Raw genomic sequence first — 24578 nt, forward strand, 5'->3', positions numbered from 1 at the left:
AACAGGAAGGTTAAACTGATCCAGATTTGAACACCGTCCTGACGTCAGGACAATGTTCAAATCTGGATCAGTTTTTATCAGATCCGTTGCAGCCCCTTTTTTAGAGATTTGGGTATGGAGGAAAATAGAGAGGGTTGTGTTTTCTGACACTTGGTGAGTTCCCTGGAACACCGGGGACACATATTCATGTAGAAAAGACGTACAAAAGTGCATTTTGCATGATAGGTCCCCTTTAAGTAAAGTAGGAACTAGGAACCTTAATATTGTGCGTCCGTGTTCGTACGGACGGAAATCGAAGACGCACACACTTCCGTAAATTTACCCAGCCTTGCTGCTGTTGTTAGACAGTTTCACATTTTAGGATCTTCATTCAGCTTCTCTGTTCGGATTGATCTCGGTTTTGTTTCCTCCGTGATGGATTGCAGCAAATCCCCTGAACGAGAAGGCAGACAGAAGAAACAAGAGAAGAAGAAGAAGCGGAAACGCTCTCACTCTTCTTCGTCTGATTCCTCGTCGTCTTCTTCCTCCAGCAGCAGGTCATCAAAGAAACCCTCTCTCAAAACCCAAGGTGAGGACTGAAAACATGTATACAAGTCTAATCCTGCTGGGAAATTAATTGTTTATGTTGATTCCGGTAGAAACACGTGTTAATACAATTTCCCCCCCCAAAAAAATCATCCTGTACAATCCTTTAAAATCAAGATATTCTACAAGATCTGTGCTAAATAAAGCTCAACTCAACATGTTTATAATCCTTATGATCTATAGTCTGTTTAGATCACATGTGTCAAACTCAAGGCCCGGGGGCCAAATCAGGCCCTTGGTGGATTTAATTTCGGCCCGCAGGATAATTTTTTAATTACTATTAGATCTGGCCCGCCGGTATATTGCACGCACACCTTCACTCAATCCTGAGGATCTCCTCAGCTCAGAGCCTGACCCCAAACATTGATGAACTTGCACCCAAGATGAGATGCCAAGTATCTGGCTTGAACTAGCATCACAGAGCAGCAAACTGAGTTTAATGGATGTTTCCTTCTGCACTTGTTTTCTTGAGACAACAGGGCATGTTTGGTTTGTTCTTTGAGGGAAATAGTTTTTTTGATGCTGTTGTTGGCCTGTGGAAAAATGTAATCATAAGAAATGACTCTGGAAAAGCTGCAGCTGAAAGTGTGTTTATCAAGTAACTCTGTTATACTTCTTGTTTCCCGTAGATGTGAAAACAGAAAAAAAGAAGCAGAAAAGAAGCTCCTCTTCCTCCTCAACGTCGTCCTCTTCTTCCTCCTCATCTTCAACCTCGTCGAGTGAGGAAAAGACAAAGAAGAAGAAAAGTAAAGCAAAGCGAAAGAAGGAGAAGAAGAAGAAGGCAAAGCTGAAGAAGCAGAAGAAGAAGGAGAAGAAGAAGGAGAAGAAGCTGAAGAAGAAGGAGGAGAAGGAGAAGAAGAAGGAAGAGAAGAAGAAGAAGGCAGAGGAGGAGAAGAAGAAAGCGGAGGTGGTGTTGCCCAGTCCTCCAGCGGAGAAGCTTCCATCTTTCCTGGAGGTTTGGCAGAGTGACGAGGGGGCGTTGGAGCTGGGACCAGGTGGGACATCACTTCAGTGTTTCGAATATATATTTTATTATAAAACGGACAAGTCAAATCAAGCAATCTGATTGGTTCTTAGCCGTGATATAATGAGCGTATATCATGGGTAGAATTGTAGTTACTTTTCACAAGTCATGTATCCCTCCGCGTCTGAGAAACAGCTACAACTGTTACATTACGTCCGTTACTAAACTAATGTCGGGCCGAACCACGCCCCTTAGCTGTGATATAATGACCATACACCACGGCCTGTCGTGAGCTATTGCTTAAATAGACCCTCTGGTTGATGAAATTATATAGAATGATCAGATTTAAAGGTAGGTAAGTTTGAGAAACCGGCTCGAGATCGCTAGAATTTGAAAATACACAACCGGAGAAAATCTGCCACTTCCTTATAGAGCCCCTCCTCCAACACGCACGACGCGCACATGACCAATGAGGGCACGAGATAAGTTTGTGCACAGATGGAAGGCTGACAGGCAGGTAGGCCATCCAGTTATTTTAGCCGGGCCGGCTAAAATGATTGGTCGTACTTTTTACAGTACTACGGCTTCCACAGATGACATTTTTTAATGGATTTGTTGTCAAAGCACTTAAGATATTCATTGCTATCGGGATGTTAAGAGCATTCCATGGAATATAACAAAAAGTGTATCTCGAGCCGGTTTCTCAAACTTACCTACCCTACCTTTAAGACAAAAATATCTTATTTATCGTATTTTTCTCCGTTTTCCTCCGCAGTGATGACGGATGAGCAGAAAGCCCGGCTGGCCACCAAGAGGCCCCTCACTAAAGAGGAGTACGACGCCCGGCAGAGCGTGATCCGCAAAGTGGTCGATCCGGAGACAGGACGCACCAGGTGAGCCCGAGCTGAAGAGTACTATTAGAATAATTCACAATCAACAACAAGGAAGTGTAAAGGAGCAGTTCACCTGGGACGATCAAACACCTCCATCTCAGTCTTAAAGCCAAGTCACCACCCTTTAAAAGTTATTATGTTCTTTCAGATTGGTGAGAGGAGAAGGGGAGATCATAGAGGAGATGGTCACAAAAGACAGACACAAAGAAATCAACAAGGTACGAGAGAAATGTCCAATTTGAAACTTTGTGCAATAAGTGTTCCCTCATGTCTAACAGTGAACTTCCATGTGTCCCATAGCAATCCACCAAGGGAGATGGGAATGCCTTCCAGAAGAAACTGGGAATCAACAGGTAGAAGAAGCCCTGATCCTCCTCAGGAGTAAAGCCTCAATAAGCTGAATCTGATATAATTGGCCTCTGCCAGTTTACTGTAGTGTAGGTACATGTGCCGGCACGTAATGAACACTAAAGAGTGAACATTGCCTACATTACGACCTCCAGGGAAATCCAGCTTCTCGTTTTGATTTGCCTTTCTTAATCTGTGCTGGAGTTTTATTTTAAGTATACTGAAATCTACAAAAGAAACTGTCCTAAATAGTTTGATAATTCGCTGATTATTGCTTATTTATTCGTCTCCTTGTTTTAAAGCATTTTGTCGATTGCATTTAAGGTAAGATCCAGCGAGTAAGGTTGTCTGTTACTCAGATGATCTGTGACTTCAAACAGTCTGGCCAATCAAATATTTGTTTAATTAGAAACTGATTAATGTTGCAATTTTTTTTTTTTAATGTTAAGCATCCTTCCTGACTCTTTTGCAAACATATTTTACATATTGTGGTTCTCTGAACAAATCTGTATTTGTGTAACTTTTTTCCAGAGAAATAAAAGTTATTTTCTTAACTATATCAATTCCCCTTTATTTGAATAATCCAGGTCATTGATGCTGAACCAAATGACTCCACAGACAGTGTTGTGAAAAAAGGCAAATAATGAGTTGATCTTTTTATGTTCTGTATACACTGTACATACAAACACAAGGGAATGGATACAATGAAGTTATCCAAAAATCTACAAGATACACACCCTGTACAATGACATTTTTACCAAGGTATGTTGCATATGTATGTACAGCCTATGAATGCTAACGGATGTAACAGTGGTGGCGTTGCATTAACCCGGGGAACAGAGCTTGAGACAGATTGCCTAATGTTGGTGAAATATTTCCTTTTAAAGTGAAAACAAGCCAAAGCATTTTGAGGAAAAAATGTCCGTTCGACAAACAGTCTATCCTTTTCCATCGAGTCAATTTGGGAGTGAGCAGCGTTCAGTCGAGGCCTCGCAACACATGTTCAATGTAAGGCAGAAGAGGGAAGTGTAAGGCCTCTGATCGTGTGTGAGTTAGTAGAAACTCAGCTAACGTCTGCCCAGAGGAAACGTCAGAGGTAAACGCACCGCTTCCTCTACACGTTCTCTGAGGAAGGATGTATGGTTCAGTAGTTTCCAACTTTAGACAAGTGCATGTTTTACAGCAATGATCAAACAGCCGTTCTTTAATCAGCAGCCGACAGTTTGTAATAACGTCCTTCCTTCTTATGCGTTGAGATCTACTCTGAGTTATCGAACATTGTCTCTCCTCATTGATATAAAGGGGTAGACAAAATACTAGAAACGCCTCCCAGTATAACACTATACAATTCAGCAGCCCCCAAAACCACCATTAACTCGATCCTTTCAATAACAGTTAAAACTTTTATAAAGGATTTGTTAAGGGCTAATTCTTTTCAGAGGGTAAAACATTGATTTCTGGGTCACTTTTAAATGTAGGTGACTTAAAATTCAACATTGAGATTGAGGATGTCAGTCCACAGTAGAAAACCTACTGTAATATTTCATACTTTTCTCAGATCAGTGGCACTTTTTTTAACTTATTTTGACACACTATAAATGTGCCTATGAATTTGTTGAGTGCTGCTCATATGTGTTCAGATTCCCTCTGCAATGTAATCTCTATAGAACATGTGCCTGTTGATCTGATTGTCAATGCGTTGCGACACTTCCTCAACACAGTCTGTTTGGTCTTGTGGTTGAGAAATATTGCACGTTTCCCTTACGTTTGAGTCCATATTGGTCCATCGCAGTCAGCTCTCTACAGGAGCTCTATTTGAGGGGGAAATAACCATCATTTGAATGAATAAATCACAAATGTGTTTCAGAAATAAAAGGTGAACAGCGTGACACAGTCTGAGCTCTGTGTTCCTACTCCTGACAGCGTATTGTACAGAATTTACAATTAGCTTCTCCCTCTAAAGGCGCAGCAGAACGTAACCTAAGGAGGATTATCTATGAGCACATTCAACGCCTCATTTACAGCTTAGGGATAACCAGAGAAAAGCCATATTCCAAATATCCAAAAAGTATAATAAACATACAATATATGACACAAGATAGCAGTTCTGTTGATTCAGTTCTCGTGATCTGCAGGATGAAATAATAAAAATACAATACTGTGCCAGGCAAAGACCTCTGAGTTTTGGCTGCTGCAACTGAACTATTTAAGAATGAAAGGTAAAAACACAACATAGCTAAAGTAATCTAAAAACACACTTGGTTCACAAAATCAATACATGTTTAAAATATCCATAATCATAAATAACAACAACTATCATAATTGAAGTGTATCCTGAATGAGGCGGTGTTCCCCCCCCGGAGTAAAGAAGACACTTGAAGCTGGTCTTCAGTGGACCAGATACCAGATCTGCACTGTAGTAAAGCAATATGTACAAGCCATTCAAATACATACTTACACAATCCATTTGTACACCTTAATCGTTTCCTCTCTGTTCATGTGCAGCATATCGTTCTACACTGTTCGCTTTGGCACGTTAACCGTACAGGTGCTGAGTCGCACATTTCCGAAGGTTCAGCAGCGGCGTGGCGAGATGTGGTGAAATGTTATAAAATCCCAGGAAAGGTTTCAGCTGCAGCCGTAGGTTAAAGGGTCATTTCGCAGTTTTGCTTCATGAGATATTTGGATGGTTCTTTGGTCTGAGGGACAGCCAGAAAACAAGCAAAACTGGACTGCTTATAAATGCAACAAGTTGATTCAATGATTTCATGTTGGCTTACACAGCAAAAGGGATTTAAAAAAAAAATGGTCTTCCTAAAACTGTTGGCTTAATGATTGGATGTGTTTGGTCAGACATTCAATCCAGTTTTGCCTGATTCTCAGCTCTGCTCCCAGACGTGAACATATCTGATTATCACATAAAAACAACATATCTTTAAAACTATTAAGCACAAAGTTGATCTCTATATGAATTGCTGTGCTTGCTGTGGCAGTAGTTGGTTACAGTATCAGCACTTACACCTGATACAGGCTGTCTGTAACCACTTTGTCTTGTTTGCTAGAATACAGCATTGGGGTGCTTGTATCTGGAACCATCTTCAGTCTAAAAGCCTGTTGTATAGACTTAAATAGACTGATAAATAGATAGTAGAAACAGTCTGGATCTCAACAATATAAGCGGTAAGTCTATTTGTGTCCCTGTTTCAGGAAGTTGCTCCTTGAAATGCCTGTTGAGTTGTGTGTGTGTTGTGTAATAAATAAAGCCTCTGTTCATAAATATCTGTGTAGAGTGTGACTGGCATTAGGTCATAAACAGTGGTTTGTAGCACATATTGTGTTCATTGTGGCATTGACCCATCTCCAACCCCAGTGTTTCTCAGTCTTTGCATTAGTCTTCCTCCTGTATTATAACCCCCTCTCAGTGTCACTTGGGGCTGAGGATGGCGGGCTCCATCTTGGTGCTGCTGCTGCGCCCCCAGCAGTTGGCGGTGATGCTCATGCTGCGCTGCGCCCCCCCCGGCCCGTAGCTGTGAGCGCTCTCCAGCCGCTCGCCGTCCGATTGGCTCTGAGTGCGTTCGGGCCGGCTGTGGATGCTGCCCGTCGGGGAGCTGGGGGCCGGCTGCGAGGAGATGGTGCGCAGCAGGTGTTTTCTCTTTCTCAGGAAGTCGCTGTTAGCGCCCAGGCCGAAGCTTCCCTTACGCAGCACCATGCGCGCCGTGCTGGACTTAGCGGGTCGAGAGCGGTGGCTGTACTCCAGCTGGGACAGATGAGCCGCATACCCCTCTGTGATGAACTGTGGAGAGGACCAGAGACAAGCTGTCAGCTATTAACACCCACAGGAGTTATACATCAATGGATATTTATTTGTTCAGTTAAATATTGCAATAATGTACATTCTCAAAATATTCAAGTGACTGTTATTTTGTATATATTGATTGTTGTGTTTTTATTTAGGTCTTAATGTGTGCACGTGTAAACATGTGTCTTTGACTTACATATTCGCACACATATTTTTATTTTCATATTTTTATATTCTATACATTTGTTTTTATAGTCGGGATTGCGGGAAACAGTATTTCGATCTCACTGTCTGTACACACAAACTGGAAGATTGACAATAAAGTTGACTTTGACTTTGACTGACTTTGACTAGCCTACTCCTGACAGCGTATTGTACAGAATTTACAATTAGCTTCTCCCTCTAAAGGCGCAGCAGAACGTAACCTAAGGAGGATTATCTATGAGCACATTCAACGCCTCATTTACAGCTTAGGGATAACCAGAGAAAAGCCATATTCCAAATATCCAAAAAGTATAATAAACATACAATATATGACACAAGATAGCAGTTCTGTTGATTCAGTTCTCGTGATCTGCAGGATGAAATAATAAAAATACAATGCTGTGCCAGGCAAAGACCTCTGAGTTTTGGCTGCTGCAACTGAACTATTTAAGAATGAAAAACACAACATAGCGATATTTATTTATTTATTCAGTTAAATTAGTCAAAGTAAAAGGTTCCTCCAACCTCAAGGCTGTGCATTTAGACCCTATACATCATTAGCATTTTAGGAATTGTGCTATTCTACAAGAGGCTGTGGTCAAAAGGCTTTATGGCAACCATTTTTAAGCTGTATTGAGAAAAAGGACACACCTGATATATTATATTTAGCATATTTAAATTGAATATAATTATTTGTCTGTTTTTCTGACCACTTTCTCACTAGTTGTTGTTTTTGGTTCATTGTATTTTGTGTGTTATTGTATTTTGCATTTGTCGACGTATGGAATTGATTCTTCATTATTAGGGTACAGTAATGCTATAATATAACACATGGAGGGGGGGTATTTGTGTACGTTTATTAGATGTTATATCACTCGAAATACTAATAAAAACACCTTGAGCAAAAAAGAAAAAACAAACTAACTTGAAATAAGTGATTTTTAATCTGAAAAGCAAGACCAAGTTCCCAAGTTATGCAAAAGAGAATCGGTACCTGGCACTGGCTCTGCAGTTTCTTGGAAGGTCTACCGACGATGTATATTTGGGAGGAGGGGATGCCGATGGCGGTGTAGACTGAGATGTCTTTGGTTGATCCGTAGCCAGCGAAAATCCTCATGTTAACCTGGAATCAGTCAAATCAACATGAGCACTGTTTTCATATATATTCTTCATTCATTGTAGTCCAAACTACAAACTCTGGTGCTTATCAAACATAGACCCTACCTCGGTCAGGGTCTTGAGGAAGTTGGCCTTGTGTCTGAGCGGATCGTGGACGAGGCCGTCGCAGAACGAGACGATGCCGTGCGGGAAGTTGTGCTGAGATAACCAGGCCACGACCCGCTGCTTCTGCATGTCCGGGCGACCCGTCACGTAGATGATCAAATAACCCAGATCCTGCCAGTGTCTGCAGCGAGGAGGAACAGGAGATCAGGGTTTAGAGATGAATTACAACGCTACACACTAATGTCATCTGAAAGAGGCTCTTGTTGAAAGACGGGGCTGTGCCGAACGTCTTTCTGTACATTCAAAGCTTCTGTTGAGGTTTCTGAATGATTGTCGTCATATCCTCAGACATTACATTACATTACATTACATTTAGCTGACGCTTTTATCCAAAGCGACTTACAATTACCAATTACAGGGACATTCTCCCTGGAGTAACTAAGGGCTAAGTGCCTTACTCAAGGGCACACTAGTGGTGGTGTTCCTGGCGGGATTTGAACTCACAACCTTCCGATCTTCAGCCCACCTCACTATCCATTAGACCACCACTATCCCCAAGACATCATCACTCTTAAACAAAGTGTTTTTTAATGAACAAAATCCTTGATGTGACTCAAATGATTCATTGGATTAAATGAGTATTGTTTGTTTGTTAAATTGGTTGCTGTCTTCCCGAAAATTAGTTTTTTCCTCCAGTACATTTTGACTTTATGACTTACCAACGAGGTATTAGAAATGTTTCGATGCCACACGTCTGGAACAATCCTCGGCAACCACCACTCGAATCTATTTCTAAAATAATTCTGATAATCTAAGTGTAATTCTTTATTTTTTGCAACCTTGCAGAAAACCAGGTTTTAACATAATTAATAAAAAAAATGTCTTCTAAATGTCAACATTATGAATAAAGCTTCAAAGTGTTTCACTATTTGGTACAGCCCTGTTTAAAACCAGAGAACTAAAAGGCCTCTAGGCACCTGACAACATCCACGGCTCCGGCCCGCACTTTGGGGTCGCTGCCCATGATCGACACGCTGGCAGCGAACGACCCGTCGATGCTGAACACCACGAACTCCGTTCCCCGGGGAATGACTGTCAGGTAGCTGTCTGCAAACGTGTGGTCGCCCCTGAGGGATAACAAGAACAACAGAGATTAAGACAAAAGAGACAGACCAAGTGACAAATGGTTTTGTTTACGGAACCTTGAGGACACTGAAACACAACAACAATCCGAGCTAAAGCGATAACAGAATAATTCAGTACTCTTAAGACATGCTCTAAGGATTTTGTTCTCGGCCCTGTTTGGGTGTTAACAAGGAAATAAGACAATGAATAATGCCAGCAACTTTGTTTTTCTCGAACAAAAGTTCCACATACGTATATCAATATCAATTCCAGTGTACCGGGGGTTACACATTTATCTTAATATCATCAATTTGCTCACATTTAAATAATATTATTAATGTCATTTTGTTATGGATTTGAAATATTTTTGAAAACGCATTTGTATTGCAAAACCTTAAACTGGAAAACTCTACAAGTTTTCATTTTGATATATTACATAAGACATCAGGCAATCCTTTATTGATTAGGCAGGCCAGGCATTAATAAAATGTCTGCTGTGAAATGGTCTCATCTCACCTGATAACCATTTTGATCGGGTAGACTCCGATGCCCAGACGTTTGTCATCCGGGACGACAAAAGACACGCGGCCACTACTGTTGGTCACTTCTGTGTCGAAGTAAATCCACTCTCCTGAGGGAGGCTGGGTCATGATGTGGAGGTCAACCTGTACAGCATCAAACAAACATGAGCAAAAACTACACATGCAGACATCAGTCTCTGTGAGCTGTTGTGGTGTAACAAAAAATTAAGATCACCTTCTCCCCGGCCAAGGTGACCATGTCCAGAGGGCCATACATGAAGCGACCTGTGAGGACCTGCTGCAAGTCTTCTGTGAACACAGCGTCGTTCACACGGTGGTTGGCGGTCACGTTCTGTCAAAGGAGGGAGAGAGAAATGTAAATGGCAACTTTCCCACACTATCGCATGTATGACTGCAGGTGAGCAAGCCGAATCCCCCCTGTCTTCCAAGTCTTTCCGTGCATTTTTACTTTCTTTAAATACAGTTTTATCTAGCACATCCACTCTAGTAACTTATCTCCTGCCAGACTCTTAGACTCATTCTCATACGGTAATTACTCTTTTTATGAGATATGACAAGGCAAGAAAGGGATTCAGGATTATGTTTCCCCTGACACTGACGTTTTTTGTAGATGTGATGCCCTTGACTGAAAAAACACACTGTTTTCACACATACATGTAAATATATCTAATATGTATATATGACCAAAATATGTATATATGTTCATTTGAATTAATTTCTTATTTTAAAGTTACTTAACTGTATATCATTTGATTTGTATTTTTATCTTTGATTTGATCTTTAATTGTATTAATCTCGAATCTGTGCTGTCCTGTTTTTCATTCTTACCCTGTTGCTGTTTGAACTACTGAATTTCCCCTTAGGGATTAATAAAGCTCTTATCTTATCTTATTTTATCTTATCTTACCCTGATCTTCACGTGAGTCCTCTTGCGGAGCCACTTCTCCCGGGGTTTAGAGGGGGTGAATTCTGTCACTTCTTTCCCGTCGAGCTCCAGGATGCTGGAGTTTTCATGCCTCATGACCTACGGGAGACATTTCAATGACTCATCCTCAGCATCTCTGAAGATGACTCACATTGTTAACAGGCCATAAAGAGTGGCAGGTCATCTGATGCTGACTCACCTGTCTCAGGAGGAAAGACACAACATCAGTGGACTCCCAGTACGATGCGTGGAAGAGATGCGGTAAAGCCACGGTGGGGAAAGCAGTCAGGGCGTCGGGGCAGTACAGGGCGAAGTCCAGCCGCTTCGTGCCCCACCAACGTGCCGCCACTGCCATGGGAATCAAGTGAGTAGGGTGCAAATACATAAGGTGAAACATGCCACCCAGAGGTGCAACACCCCTGTAGCTAAAGCAAAAAGACAATTTAAATCACCGATCCCAGCTGTTCTTCATCTAAAAGAAGGAAATTGGTAGTTTATATTTGGTATTAACATGAAATCCCAGAGCAAAAAGAAGAATGAGATAGTTAGAACCGACGCATGATGAGCAACTGAAGATGGTTATTCATGTTAGTATTGACATGAAGAAAGATTTGATAGATTCATACATTATTCCTAATCAATGGAAGTGATAACCCTTCAACATCAGCAAGTAAATGGGAAGAAAAAGAGGCTTTCTGGAAGAGCAGTGTCCAGTTTTGGGATTTTGACACAGTATAGGACAGCGCAAAGAAAACAGCTGGAGCTTCACGTTGATTTCAGAATGAATCCCCTCCCTTATAAAAATACCTTGGTCCACTTCAGCCTGGGAGTCCAGTGAGACCAGGTCAGATATAGCAAAGTCCAGTCCGGGTGAGAAGGGATTTATATTTTCACTACTGTCGGCCTCACTGTCCTGCTCTGCCGCTAGGTCTGCGTCAGGAGATCCTGCGGCATCGCCAGACTCCGCTTTCTTACGGGAATTTGGAGGACTTCTCAGGAAGAATTTGTTTTGTGATGAAAGGGCGAGTTGGGACAAAAGGCCGATTATTTTGGATTGGTTAATTTGGCATGATTTGGCTATGGGGAGAAAACAGAAAAAGAAATCACATGAAATACTGAGGCATTACAGTAAATACTTTAGATGTATACAGAATTAGTGATACAATTACTTGGGCTTAAACATCCAGACTATATATATAAATAGTAAAAATATAAAACAAAATACACATTTGAAGTAGTGAGTGTATCTGCTAGAATATTATTGGTATAGATTCACCTTCTCAATGAGGCTATACCATTTTTTGTTTGAAATTTGGGGAAGAACACTTGTGTTTCCCCAAAAAGCCCTTATTTGGTTCGAAATGTTTTTTGATCTCAAATGGAAAACACAACTATGTTTGTGTTCTACAGTATTATTACGGTGTAAACAACTGAAAAGATGAATCGTTATATATGCATAATGTAAAAAAGTTAATTAACAAAGATGATTGTGTGAACTGCTGCTGTAATGTAAACCAAAATAAAGGAAACAATGTGAAAAACAAAAACAGTGAATGTCGGGATGTGCCCGGTGTCAGCAAGCTGGGTTGAATATTAAAAGCTGAAAAACAATAGTTAGTACAGTTAAGGCAGCCTGCTGGTCTCCTGATGCTCCTGTATCGCATAAATAAAGATCTGTTATGATTAGTTTGCGTGAAACTCAAGGGCTGTACTGTATGTGTTAAAAAAGCAGTGTGCAAAACAATGTGAGGTACAAATAAATGCTCTGATAACAAAAGTGAAATAGTGAGGGACGGAGAGACTTTGGAGGACAATCTCACATAAAACACGACAGAATACCGGCCGTCTCTGCAGACACGGCAGCAGGGAGTGGACGATGCAGGGATGGCTGAAGGAGGCAGGTGTCCACATGCATTGCCACATCAGAGAAATGCAGCCCTGGTTCTTTGCATTTACATTTAGACAGTGGATAAGAGTAAGACAGACAGTGAAAAGTGGCGCTAAAACTTCCTCTTCTTCAGGACTCGCTTGCTCATATTTGGGACTTTGAATTTCAAAAAGACAGAAAAAGTCTGGCCAGGCGGAAAAAGGGAGCTATCTGACTGAGTGCAGGGTGTGTGTAGAGTCAGAGAAGTGAGTAGAGTCGAATAAAGAAACAGAAATAACTGTAAATAAAAGCTAAGAGTGGGAATAAGTAGACCAGTGTGTGTGTGAGTGTATGGAAGAGAGGCTTGTTGGAGGTAAGAACACTTACTGTTGGCTATGTTGGTGGCAGTGTAACTGTCTGCCATTCCTGAGACCTGGCTGGCCATGCTGACCTCACTGGCCCTCCGCTGGCCCCGGGAGAGGGGGCCCGTTACGGGGGATGAGGGGTACGAACTGTCCATGAAGACACCACCATGAGACTGAACAACATCCGCTATTGAGCCGAAACAGGGAGATCCCATTAGACAGAGACACAGGTAACAGGAACTCACAGTGATGATGGGGGGGGGGATGGAGATTGGGGGGGTCGGCAAAGAGATGTGACTGTGGCAGGAAGCATGGTTTCAGAGGACATGTGAAACCAGAAGGAGCCGCATGGTGTCCTGAGGTGTAAAGTAACTACGGATTCACTACTAGTACTGTACTTAAGTACCTCGTTGAGGTCCTTGTACTTCACTTGAGTATTTAATTAGAACTGACACATTAATGCATCAATAATCATTATCAAAATATATATAATATACTAGCTAATCTGCATAGTGAGAACCCATACTTTTGGTTCTTTAAGTATATTTTGATGCCAATACTTTTGTACTTTTACTTGAGTCACATTTTGTTAACAGGACTTTTACTTGTAACAGAGTATTCCTTCACTCTGCTACTTCTACTTCTACTTAAGTACTAGATCTGAGTACTTCTCCCACCTCTGCCAAAGTCAGATTTCTGTTGTCGACCCGTGGAAACATAGGCACATGAGCACATAAAGCAATACAAATGTCCACACTGTATTAGTGTCTCTTATAAGGATGGTTTCTATCTAATGGCAAAGTAGCACAGTGTTAGAAAGTCTCAGATATAATGTGAAAGTGCTGGAGGTTTTATAAAATCAGACGACCTCTCAACATTATCACAAGATGAAACATAGGGAACAGTAATTCAGGATGTATAGATGGAGCTACATGTACACTAGACTGAACACACATCACAAGCAGCACAATCTTCACATCAACATCTCTCTGTGATTGAGAGGTGAGAAAACCCTCTGCCGACATCAATAATCTGATTTGTATGGAAGTGATGAAGACACACGGCTTATAAAACACAGCACAAACACAAACGCTTGCTTCCCAAAAACACTGAACAAGACATGAATATGTGACGGCAACAACAAACTGCCACACCACATGAGATGCTTATCAGATTTTCCAAAGTATTTCCATGGCATGTTATAACAATCTTGTATTGAACCATGAACCATGAAATAAATCATCTTACCCAAAGTAATTTAAACAGTACAACAAAGTGTGATACTGGGCATTGGAAGGTCTGTTACAATCTTAGAAATGCACTTACACCAGCACCAAGGTATGGTTATTTGTAATACTCACGTTACTGTATTTATAACCTGTACTTTACTGCTTTATATACAGTAAACTATATTTTATACAGCCTGTTTCATTTCACAGTATTTGGATTATAGGCTGCACAGTACAGTAATTTAATTTGTGCAATACTTTTAAAAGTATTTCCATCATTGTTTCAATAATAATACTCATTTTATATATAAACAAAATTAGAAGGTAACAAAAATGTAAATAAAATTGGTCATTATAATCATGCACTCATTGTACTTAATTTGAACCAGGTAAACGTGAACACTGTAAGAGGGCACTGTACAGGGAAAGGTAGTGTACAGTTAATACAAATGTCTATCAGTGATGAATCTGAAACTCGACTGCAGCTCTTGAAACAACAGCAGTGGGAATACCCAGTAGGGACAAGGGCCGTAAAATGTGTAAATGGGGCGAAGCCTGCGAGGTAGTTCAGGCAGTCAACTCGAGCACCAATGATACATTAACACGTGACGCACCTCGTCCCTCTTACAACCAACCAAACACATTCTCCTAAACATGCCGCTCTATTTAAGCTGCCAGGTCTTCCTGCCTCTGCCTCGCGCTATGCTGCTGCTGCCACTGCTGTGTTCACTTGCTATTGCTGCGTTCATGTTCCTGCTGCTGTGTTTCATGTTGCTGCTGCTTGCCTGCCCCACCACCACCCCAGCTCCCACCCCAGCTTCCTCCTGTAGGCTCGGGGGATAAGTTATCTAATCATCACTCAATGTTCTTTGTAAATCTGTGGAGTGATGAGGCCCGAGCCTAGACGCCAAACTCAAACTATATGCTGCTTATAATAAACATATTAAGAACACGTGAGTTGTCTGACTGAAATATGTACATGTCATTTCATCTTATTGCCTTCTCATTGAGGTGCATTGTCATTGCTGCTACCTCTGCTTATATCACTGCCTTTATTTGTGTCTACTTCTATTTCTGCAGTGAGAGATGCCAATTCCGTTATACCTCTGTATGGTGACAATAAAGATATTCGGATTCTGATACTGAGGTTTAAATCTGAGCATTTCAGCTGGACGAGACAGCAGGACGGTGGGTACAGACAGACAGGGAGACGCAGTGAACGGGGGGGGGGGACAGGGACAGATGCAGGTGAATGGGAGAGGCTACACACACTCCATAGTGGCGGGTGTGGCTTTGAGGCAGCCCTCCTGCCAGTTTAGCATCGGCACAGGGATGCAGGTCTCACTGATGGTCTCCTGACAGCGAAGGGACAACAAGGGAGGCCCGCTGTCAAGCAGCAGCTGAGCGTTGCTCTGGACTGTCTCCACTACAGAGGGGGGGGGGGGTTGAGGGGCAGAAGGAGGGGGGGTTGGAGGTAGAGAGTGACGTACAGATATGGGGGACAAAAGGCCGAGAGAGAGAAGGAGGGAAAAAAGAGACAAGGAAGACACAAAAACTTATGAAGCAAGAACAACTAAACGTGAGACAAGAAAGCAGAGTCGAGCCCATTTCTTTTGACACTGCTAGTCAGACACATAACGTCATGATAAAACACTCGTCATAATACCTTTGGCACAAAATATTATTGTCTATAAAACTTTATCCGTACCATAGGCTGTAGATCTGTTCTGAAAACATTGTTAATAAATTATACAAGAGTGGTTACCGTTAGGATAGAAGAAAATAAATATTGTCTTTTTTGAACAGCTTATAAACCCTAATGTGGTTCCTTACCAAGCCTAGTTTTGTGTTGGAAGCTATGTGTTTAGACCTAGGAAGAAGAATCCTCATCTAAATATTTACTTCACACATTTCTGTGTACACTTTCTGCAGGACAAATAGACAGATATTTGTATAAAAGGGTGAGGCTGTAAGGCGTTACTCCACAGTGTCCAAACAGAAACTCCTAGCAGGACTTTGACCCCATTTAGATCATTAACTGCTTTGTAAAACATGTTGAAGCACAAACAGTAGAAAAATGCTTCATTTCTTTGAGACAATGTGTCTGAAGGGAGAGTGAGCAGCTACGATGTCTTTAATGCATGTGTTTGCAGTAGCAAGAACCCCTGGGAAACGGGACAGTGTGTTACGATCATTTCCATGTGTCAGCGGATATGATCTTTTAAAGTGGACCTATCATGCTATATTATAATAATATAGTGTAGGACCATACCTATATAAGGCATATTTATACTTTTTCTTTTTCAAAATACCAAACAGATCATGCATTTTAGCCATGCCTCATTTCGCTCAATTTGAAAAATGTTAGCTCTGTTTTAGCAAGGGTTGATTCTGTGAGCAACAGCACCATCTACAGGCCTGGCATATGTACTACAACGTCTCCAGCGCTTTCGAACGGCAATGCCGTGGTTGTCTCCTCCTGATTGGTGGAGTTGGCCCAATAGCCGTAGCGCCACCGTCCTGACGTCAGGACAGTGTTCAAATCTGGATCAGTCTGTATCAGATCCGTTGCAGCCCCTTTTTTAGAGATTTGGGTATGGAGGAAAATAGAGAGGGTTGTGTTTTCTGACACTTCGTGAGTTCCCTGGAACACCGGGGACACATATTCATGTATAAAAGACGTACAAAAGTGCATTTTGCATGATAGGTCCCCTTTAAGTTAAAAAGGAAAAGTTATTTCAATACAGTGTCATTTCGCATTCATGTCTGTGCATGGGAAAAAAAATTGAGCACTAAATGAATCGACTGTAGATCAGAGACTGGATATCTACTGAATAGATTTGACTGAGGCTTTTAGACGCTGTGGGTGCAGAGGCTCACCCAGGAGGGCAGAGTTTCCGTCTCCCAGGGGGAAGCGTTGGTAGCGGGGCACGTTGAAGGGAGGCAGCAGGTGGAACTTCCTCTCCAGCAGAGGCTCCAGGCGGGAGGCCGAAGGATCCGCCGGGTGGAACAGGTTGTAGACCTGCTGACAGGCGGGCCGCAGCTGGGCCACTAGGGGGAGACACAGAGCCGGAAATATGAGCGAGGAGAGGGGAACAATCTAAGGACCCATCCCACTCACATTTTTATGTTTAAAATTGCGTAATTAGACAGTATGAAGTTGACTTTTGAGTGTGTTCTGGTTTTATGTTTCAGTATTTGTAAGCAACTGTGACTGAAAGAATATTGCTTTTATTTTACTTTTGAATGGTTATTTCATTTTAATTTTTTTGTAAGAAGGGGCAGGTAAAAAAATATGTTCTTCTCCCTGCTCCTTTCCACCATGCGCTATAAAAAAAAAAAACAGTATAAGTGTACATGTTTTGTAAAGTGTACATGTTTTGATTTAAAATAATGTGTGGAATAAACAAATAAATAATAAAATAATAAATATCGTCTCTGAGAACATAATACGGGATATCTAGCTTTTAAATAATGGTAATGGCAACCAGACATACGATTAGCACTAAGGTAAGTTCTTTAAAAAGCGAAGTCATTTTGTATTATTGCAATAATGTGTCGAAATATTATATGTTTTGCCATGATTGATAACATAAGATTGACTTAATTAGCTTACCATCCAGCATAGGAATGACGGTCTTCCTCAGGGCGAGGACCAAACCCAGTGGAGAGCCGAACAGGAAAAAGTCGGACACCTCGAAGTCGAACCTCCCCAGAGAGCTTCCATCCAGCATCGTGCTGCTGCTCGACCTGCGTGACACCGCATCGCTCCGCAGAACACTGGAGTGTAAGCTGGAAGGACAGCACAAAGTCATTTCCTCGTGTTGAAATAAAAATAAACCAGACTCAGAGAGCGTGTAAAACAAGGTCACGGTTATCTCCCAGGGTTAGGGATAGAGGATTTGATTGAGACCACAATAAGTCGATCATTGGGAATTTCCATTATCAGAATGATCTGGAATACTTTGAGCTTGCTATCATGGTGAGGTGAATACAAAAAAACAAGAATTATTATGTGAGAAAGATGAGAATAACACAGTAGCTATTTTATTATTTGAATGTTAATTTAATGCAGAACCCCCTTATGATAAATAACTAACGTATTTTGGATTGCATGACTATCACATAAACAATGTTCACTTAAAAATATGATTGTGGCCAGGGTATTCGTAATGTCAAACTTTTGAATTGTCCTGGATTTTGGTCTCCCCACACTCAACACACCTGGTGAGGAAGGCCTGGTGCTGTTTTATGGTGTCCAGCTCGTAGGTGGAGGAGTCGCTCCTCTTACGGGGCAGTTGTCTCTTGGCGTCGTCTCCTGAGCTGGACCGAGGGATGTCGATGTTGCTCCGGCTCAGGTGGCGGCTGCCCTCCAGGGTGGGAGAGGCCGAGCCGTGCACGCTGTTCACAATGATGCCGGGAGAGAGGAGGTCCTGGTCCTGGAGGGGGATTCAGGGACATTAGTTATATACGTTTATCACATTTAAAAAGAAAGTCTGAAATGTATGTTACATCTTGGCAAAACATTATACAAATTATAGTTAAACATAAAGTTGTAAGTGTTTTGATGATCCATCGCTCCATGTACAGTGACTTAAGAAATGATTTGGTTGAAAAATTCAGATGAGGTACTAAAATAAGTTTTGGTTGTCGGAAGGTTACAAACTGAGTTGACTCGTTAATTAGGAAATGTTTGCCTTAGCAAGATTTAAAAATACATGAAGAAGACAAAAACACTGTATCCTTCATAATAAGATCTTTTGTCATGGAAATTGAGTGTCCTGTTGCCGGTAGTGTGGTCACCCTAATTGTTTTTGTTGTTGCAGGAAAATAAAAGGCAGGGCATATTTTTAGAGGGAATTACAAATTGAATTTCTGTGATCATGATATTTAGTTATTAATGTCAGTGGTCTGCTACCTGCACACTGACGAGGCTGCCCCTGCGGCTGCTGTTCTGGCTCTCGTTCACCGTCTGGTTGCTGCTGCAAAGTGCATCAAAACCCAAGATCCCTCCCACACAGTCTCCAATCAGGCAAACCTAGAGGGGCCAAAGGTCAAACAAAGAATTAATAAAACAATAGTTATATTTTTAAAACACAGCCAAAGGGTTTAGGTTTGCCTAAAATACACATATACTCAAACACAGTTTAATAACCCAAACAAAAGCGAGTATGCTGATAATAAAACACATTCAAGGAAGTACACATAACAAAATGTAAACTTAGGAAGAATCTTTCTTATGTTGGCATTTGTTGTAATATGTGTGTATACCATTATGTGGAGAGTCAATTAACAAGGTGTTTTAATATTTAGATATAACTGGTGTGGGGGAAACTTCTGTGTAGCAATGCATTGGGAGTCACCGACTCAGGAAGGAGACACGGTGAGAGTTGGAGCTTTTGATGTCAAACACTGATGGGTTTATTCAGAGTATCGGCCGGAGGATTCACATCACAAGTCAAAGAGTCAGAGGTTCTGACTTCACGGTAGAGTTGCCACGTCAATTCTGAAGAGCCTCTCTCTATGCTAGACCTTTTAACTGGTTCACAGAGAGTAATCAACATCTCTGAAGGAGTAGACTAAACAGCTGGGAACACTGAACCACTTGCGTCCGACACTCATGGCCTCAAAGATTTCACATCTTAGAGTCCACAAACACCGATAAAGAAGTGCCTCAGCGTTCTCACAACAAGTACCATTCGTGCCAGACAAGTTGACCGGTCACAAACTGGTAACAACAACACATATGGCACCAATGCCTTTCCTTAAAGGAGATAACAGACGTCAGAGAAGATCATAAAACGTCACAGAGCAAAAGGTTAGATATCTAGAAGAATTATTCCTTAACAACTGGTACAAAATTAAAGAGCAGGCTCAGCTGTGATACTGTAAATACGTATACATTTCTTTCAAAACTATTACAAACAGAAGTTATGATAACGTGGCATATTAGCAATATTATTATTAACCAGTATTATCCTCAATATTTGTGTTGACAGATAACAATGGCATAATTATAATATCAAGGCCAGTGTGAGTTCATGAAAAATGTTTTCAGAGGTTACCACACCGCTCTGTGGAAGAGCATCGATGATTAGAGTGGCTTAAGGTTGTTTTAGGACTATTTTATGGACAAGTTTGTGAGATTGGCAATGAAATATGCAATTACATTTTTATTGAAGGTGTCTTTGTTTAGTTTTTGTTTGAAAATCCTGTGCTTCTTGTTTCTTCTAACATCTGTGACCATGTTTGAAATGAATGTTTTCACTTTAACCTAGGGCTGCACGATATTGGAAAAAACTGACATTGCGATTTTTTCTTCCCTGCGATATATATTGCGATAAGAAAAAATATAGGAATTGAAGAAAAGACGTTTTTTTTTGTCCGAAAACCATCCTTTCTTGAACTTTAATGCTATACAATTGGTATTTTTCTATATTTAACCGGATGAAGGATTTTAGTCACGGATGTCTGGATCTTAAGTTATCAGAGCAACAAGCTGAGCTAGCTCGGTTAGCAGCGCCGAACTGCCTTGGAGAAACACATGAAACTACTTTATTCAGTGTTTTTACCTTTAATCACCGGGTCCGTTTGCTTTGGAGATTTGATTGTGATTGGTGGTTTGCTGTGCATGCAGAGCCTGCATGTCACTCACTCAAGTACCCCTGACATGAGAGCCGCGCAAGTTTTCCTTTTGTAGCAAGCAGCAAAAATAATTGTAACATGACGTGTTTGAGTTAATTTGCCTACTTAAAATCGCACGTCCTGCGATGTGAATATCACGCATGCGCATATCGCGATTATCGTCACGACACGATATATCGTGCAGCCCTACTTTAACCTGTTTTATTTTGGATTTGTGTGTCTATATCTGGTAACCTATGAATAAAATAAATCAATAACTGAACAAATATGACCCAGGTTTCTGCACTCAACATCCACAAATATTAAAACGACATACTTATTTGGGATGTTGAGTGTAGCTGCCACGAAAGCAATCACAAAGAAATGGCTCAAACCAAACAGCCCATCTACATCTGTATAGATGATTGGTACGATATCATTTATGAAATCTTTGTAATGGAAAGAATAACCTTCTGAGGCTCCAGGAACTTACATTTAAGGACATTTTGGAGAAATGGAAAGTGTATATTAGCCCGATACGCCCTTCTTTTGCTTAACTGTTTGAATCTTTTATTTAATGATCTATACTGTCAATGTTTTATATTGAAAATAAAACACCCCATGTTCTTGTGTGCTTATTGTTGTTGTTTTGTTAAGAAAAAAAAAAAAGACGGACCACTCTGTAACACGATTTAACTACATATGTACACTGAAGTTGAAATGTGACCCAGGTATCTTCGGGGACTGACCTGGCCGGAGAAGGCTGCCCCTTCCAGAGACTTTAAGAAGTCTGAGTACACCTGGTTGGCCCTGACGATGACGGTGGCCATGGCGTCCTGGTACTGCGGGGCGGAGGTGGCGAGGAGGGGGAGCGCTGCCAGTGGGATGTGGTCCTGGCTGCTGGACAGACAGCCCTCATCGTAGCTGTATGGGCTCAGGCTGCAGCAGAACACGCAAGGCAAGGACATATTTATTTATAGCACTTTTCAACACAAGGCAATTTAAAGTGCTTTCCAAAAATGAAAGACATGAAGAGCATAAAACACATTAGAAACTTTAAAGGTCCCCTATTATACTGTTTTTCATCAATATATTATAGGTCTCAGATATATACAAACATATCTCTGAAGTGTTTGGCTCCAAACACCAAACAGATCATTGCAGCATCCCATAATCCCCTCTGTTTCAGCCCTGTTTCAAAAGTGCTGATTCTGTGTCTGTTACTTTAGATGAAAATAAGGAGCCACTCCCCACGCCCCTCTGAGAGATATTTGGTTAAAAAGAACACAATGGTGCTCTTGGAGGAGATTCAGGTGATAAGGTGGGGGGGGGTTACCTTGGTTGGTGATTGGCTAATGGTTACACAAGCCAACAAATCGTTATGACATCATAAATTGGCCAAAATCTGATCAGCTAATTTTCAGACAGGTTTTTATATAAATGGATCAGGACAAAAAGAGAGAGAATCTTTTTTCCTGAAACTTTCAGAATCTCTTTACACAGAGGGGACACATGTTGATGTATGAAAAAGTGGATTTTGCAAAATAGGTGACCTTTAAAAAGCAAAGATAATAAAACATGAATAACACAGGTACATGAATAAACGTTACAGTGCAGTGTGAGATGTGAATAGTTCAATTAAAAGTCTTCAGCCTGGATTTAAAAGTAGTAAGAGCAGCGGACCTGTTGGTTTCTGATAGTTTATTCCAGATATTTGGCAATATCCCTAACCAAATGCTCACATTCCTCTACCCCTAGTCTTCCCGTGAAATTATAGTTCTTTTGACACTTTTCTAACCGCACAAGAAGTCATGAACACATTTGTGGATCAACTATGGAACAGCCTACCAGAACATATCAGAGAGGCCAACTCAGTGGAACTTTATAAACAACAGCTAAAGACACATCTTTTTAGATTAGCTTTTTATTAGAGACACCCCCTTCTGTTAATCTTTATTATTCATAATATTTTATTCAATTTTTACATTTGACTTGTATTGTTTATTTTACAGTTTTATAAGCAACAATCGCTTTTTAAGTTGAAAGTCTTTTAATATTTTAGCCTTTATCATTCTCATTATTTATTTATTTTTATTATTTATTTATTGGTTTATTTATTTATTTGATAGGTTTTTATATTTTATTTCATTTATTGATTTTGTCTTCCTTTATTTTACCGAGAGGGATTATTATATATTTTTTGTGTTTCATTTTTTACTATCCTACCTTTTACTTCCTGTGTCTCTTATACGGTTAAACTGTCATATCATGTTGTTATGCTGCATATGTGCACAAAGGTTTTAGTCTCTGACCTGATGTGAAATTCTTGTTCTGTTTTAATTTGTGATGTGTGCCTTGTTGTTAAAGCACTTTGAGCTGCACCAGGTGTATGTGCACTGCATGGATCTTAAAATGAATAATAATAAAGCTTTATTTGTATAGCACTTTTCATAAGAGTGTGAAGAGCAAAAACACAGGAGGACGGAGCTACGGTTTTGAGCTGCACCTGGATCTTTTCCATCAAAAGCAAACAGCACTCACAGTCAATAACAACAATGGCTATCCAGCATGCCTGTAGCTTGCAGAAATACGTGCGTGTGCACCCTCTTACTTGGACACCAGGGAGAAGGCCTCGGCGCAGATGGCCGGGCAGGGCACCAGGCGGATAGCGATGCGTCCCAGCGCAGCGGGGTAGTGAACGCGCATCACCGCCTCGAACGCCGTGCTGATGGTGTTGACGTCGGCCTGCTTGCTGTTCTGGTCGCCTCCGCCCGTATCCAGGATGTTTCCTCCGTGCAGAACCAGGATCAGCACGTGGATCTTGGAAGGCTGCAGACACTGTGCTGACGAGCTCTCCTGGGAACAGAAGAATAATAAAGGGTGATGGATGGGATAAGGAGGAAGAGCTCTCGGAGAATCTTTAATAAATAATATATTTACTTATGAAAACGTCTTTTTATTGGCATAACCAAAGACAACATGCTTACTGAGAGGGAACAGTCACAGATAAACATTAATACCTTAGCTATTGTACATACAATTATAATATTTTGTCAGATTTGTGAGTCAACCACACAACAAAATGTTGGCACACACTTTAGTAACACTTTCTATGTTGCCCATGTCTTTAATGCATTATAGACATACTTAGTATGTGTTATAATCTGCATATAGCACTTTAAAACTATAGTTTAAATGCTATTTACCTATAATCACAACACATTATAAGCACTTAAAGGTGGGGTAGGTAAGTTTGAGAAACCGGCTCGAGATCGCTAGAATTTGAAAATACACAACCGGAGAAAATCTGCCACTTCCTTACAGAGCCCCTCCTCCAACACACACGAACGCGCACATGACCAATGAGGGCACGAGATAAGTTTGTGCACAGATGGAAGGCTGACAGGCAGGTAGGCCATCCAGTTATTTTAGCCGGGCCGACTAAAATGATTGGTCGTGCTTTTTACAGTACTACGGCTTCCACAGATGACACTTTTTAATGGATTTGTTGTCAAAGCACTTAAGATATTCATTGCTATCGGGATGTTAAGAGCATTCCATGGAATATAACAAAAAGTGTATCTCGAGCCGGTTTCTCAAACTTACCTACCCCACCTTTAATAGTGACTTATAAGGTCAAGTATCATATTAATTTCGAAGTGTCACTTATTGACCTATTTCTTTTGTATATTAGTTATTTTTAAAGATAATTGTAATACATTTAATGAATTTTGTTATGCATTATAATGTGATTTATTTTACCCTGAATGATCAATAGTGCTCTGGGTTGAGTAATACAACTCTTGAGCTATAAGGGCAGATATAATGCATCATAATGTGATTATAACTCACTTTTAGTGGATTTAAGTACAGTGGAAAAATAA

At 40.9% G+C, this 24578-nt stretch overlaps 2 protein-coding genes across 7 annotated transcripts in view; one reads left to right on the forward strand and one right to left on the reverse strand.

The window, feature by feature from the left end:
* Nucleotides 1-262: 262 nt before the first annotated feature.
* Nucleotides 263-3349, forward strand: arl6ip4 (ADP-ribosylation factor-like 6 interacting protein 4). The gene is made up of 5 exons (XM_034148799.1): nucleotides 263-568; nucleotides 1215-1580; nucleotides 2325-2442; nucleotides 2591-2660; nucleotides 2743-3349. The coding sequence occupies exons 1-5, from the start codon at nucleotides 415-417 to the stop codon at nucleotides 2797-2799; spliced, it is 765 nt and encodes a 254-aa protein (XP_034004690.1). The 5' UTR covers nucleotides 263-414; the 3' UTR covers nucleotides 2800-3349.
* An 84-nt stretch (nucleotides 3350-3433) lies between these two features.
* The window catches only part of LOC117496938 (membrane-associated phosphatidylinositol transfer protein 2-like), a 52473-nt gene continuing 31328 nt past the window's right edge, over nucleotides 3434-24578 (reverse strand). For 3 of the 6 annotated variants that reach the window (XM_034148793.1, XM_034148792.1, XM_034148797.1), the window contains 17 exons: nucleotides 23306-23550; nucleotides 21444-21633; nucleotides 18989-19108; nucleotides 18295-18509; nucleotides 17687-17862; nucleotides 16951-17121; nucleotides 15341-15496; nucleotides 12864-13028; nucleotides 11417-11686; nucleotides 10809-10957; nucleotides 10592-10708; nucleotides 9899-10015; nucleotides 9659-9807; nucleotides 8995-9144; nucleotides 8018-8198; nucleotides 7788-7916; nucleotides 3434-6583 (listed from right to left, as the gene is read on the reverse strand). In XM_034148793.1, coding sequence (XP_034004684.1) covers nucleotides 6215-6583; nucleotides 7788-7916; nucleotides 8018-8198; nucleotides 8995-9144; nucleotides 9659-9807; nucleotides 9899-10015; nucleotides 10592-10708; nucleotides 10809-10957; nucleotides 11417-11686; nucleotides 12864-13028; nucleotides 15341-15496; nucleotides 16951-17121; nucleotides 17687-17862; nucleotides 18295-18509; nucleotides 18989-19108; nucleotides 21444-21633; nucleotides 23306-23550 — 3069 coding nt within the window. In that variant the 3' untranslated portion in view covers nucleotides 3434-6214. The remainder of the gene's footprint in view (nucleotides 6584-7787; nucleotides 7917-8017; nucleotides 8199-8994; nucleotides 9145-9658; nucleotides 9808-9898; nucleotides 10016-10591; nucleotides 10709-10808; nucleotides 10958-11416; nucleotides 11687-12863; nucleotides 13029-15340; nucleotides 15497-16950; nucleotides 17122-17686; nucleotides 17863-18294; nucleotides 18510-18988; nucleotides 19109-21443; nucleotides 21634-23305; nucleotides 23551-24578) is intronic. The other 3 variants (XM_034148794.1, XM_034148795.1, XM_034148796.1) reach the window with 3 other exon arrangements.

This window comes from Trematomus bernacchii, unplaced genomic scaffold (assembly GCF_902827165.1).
Source record: "Trematomus bernacchii unplaced genomic scaffold, fTreBer1.1, whole genome shotgun sequence".
Taxonomy (NCBI): domain Eukaryota; kingdom Metazoa; phylum Chordata; class Actinopteri; order Perciformes; family Nototheniidae; genus Trematomus; species Trematomus bernacchii.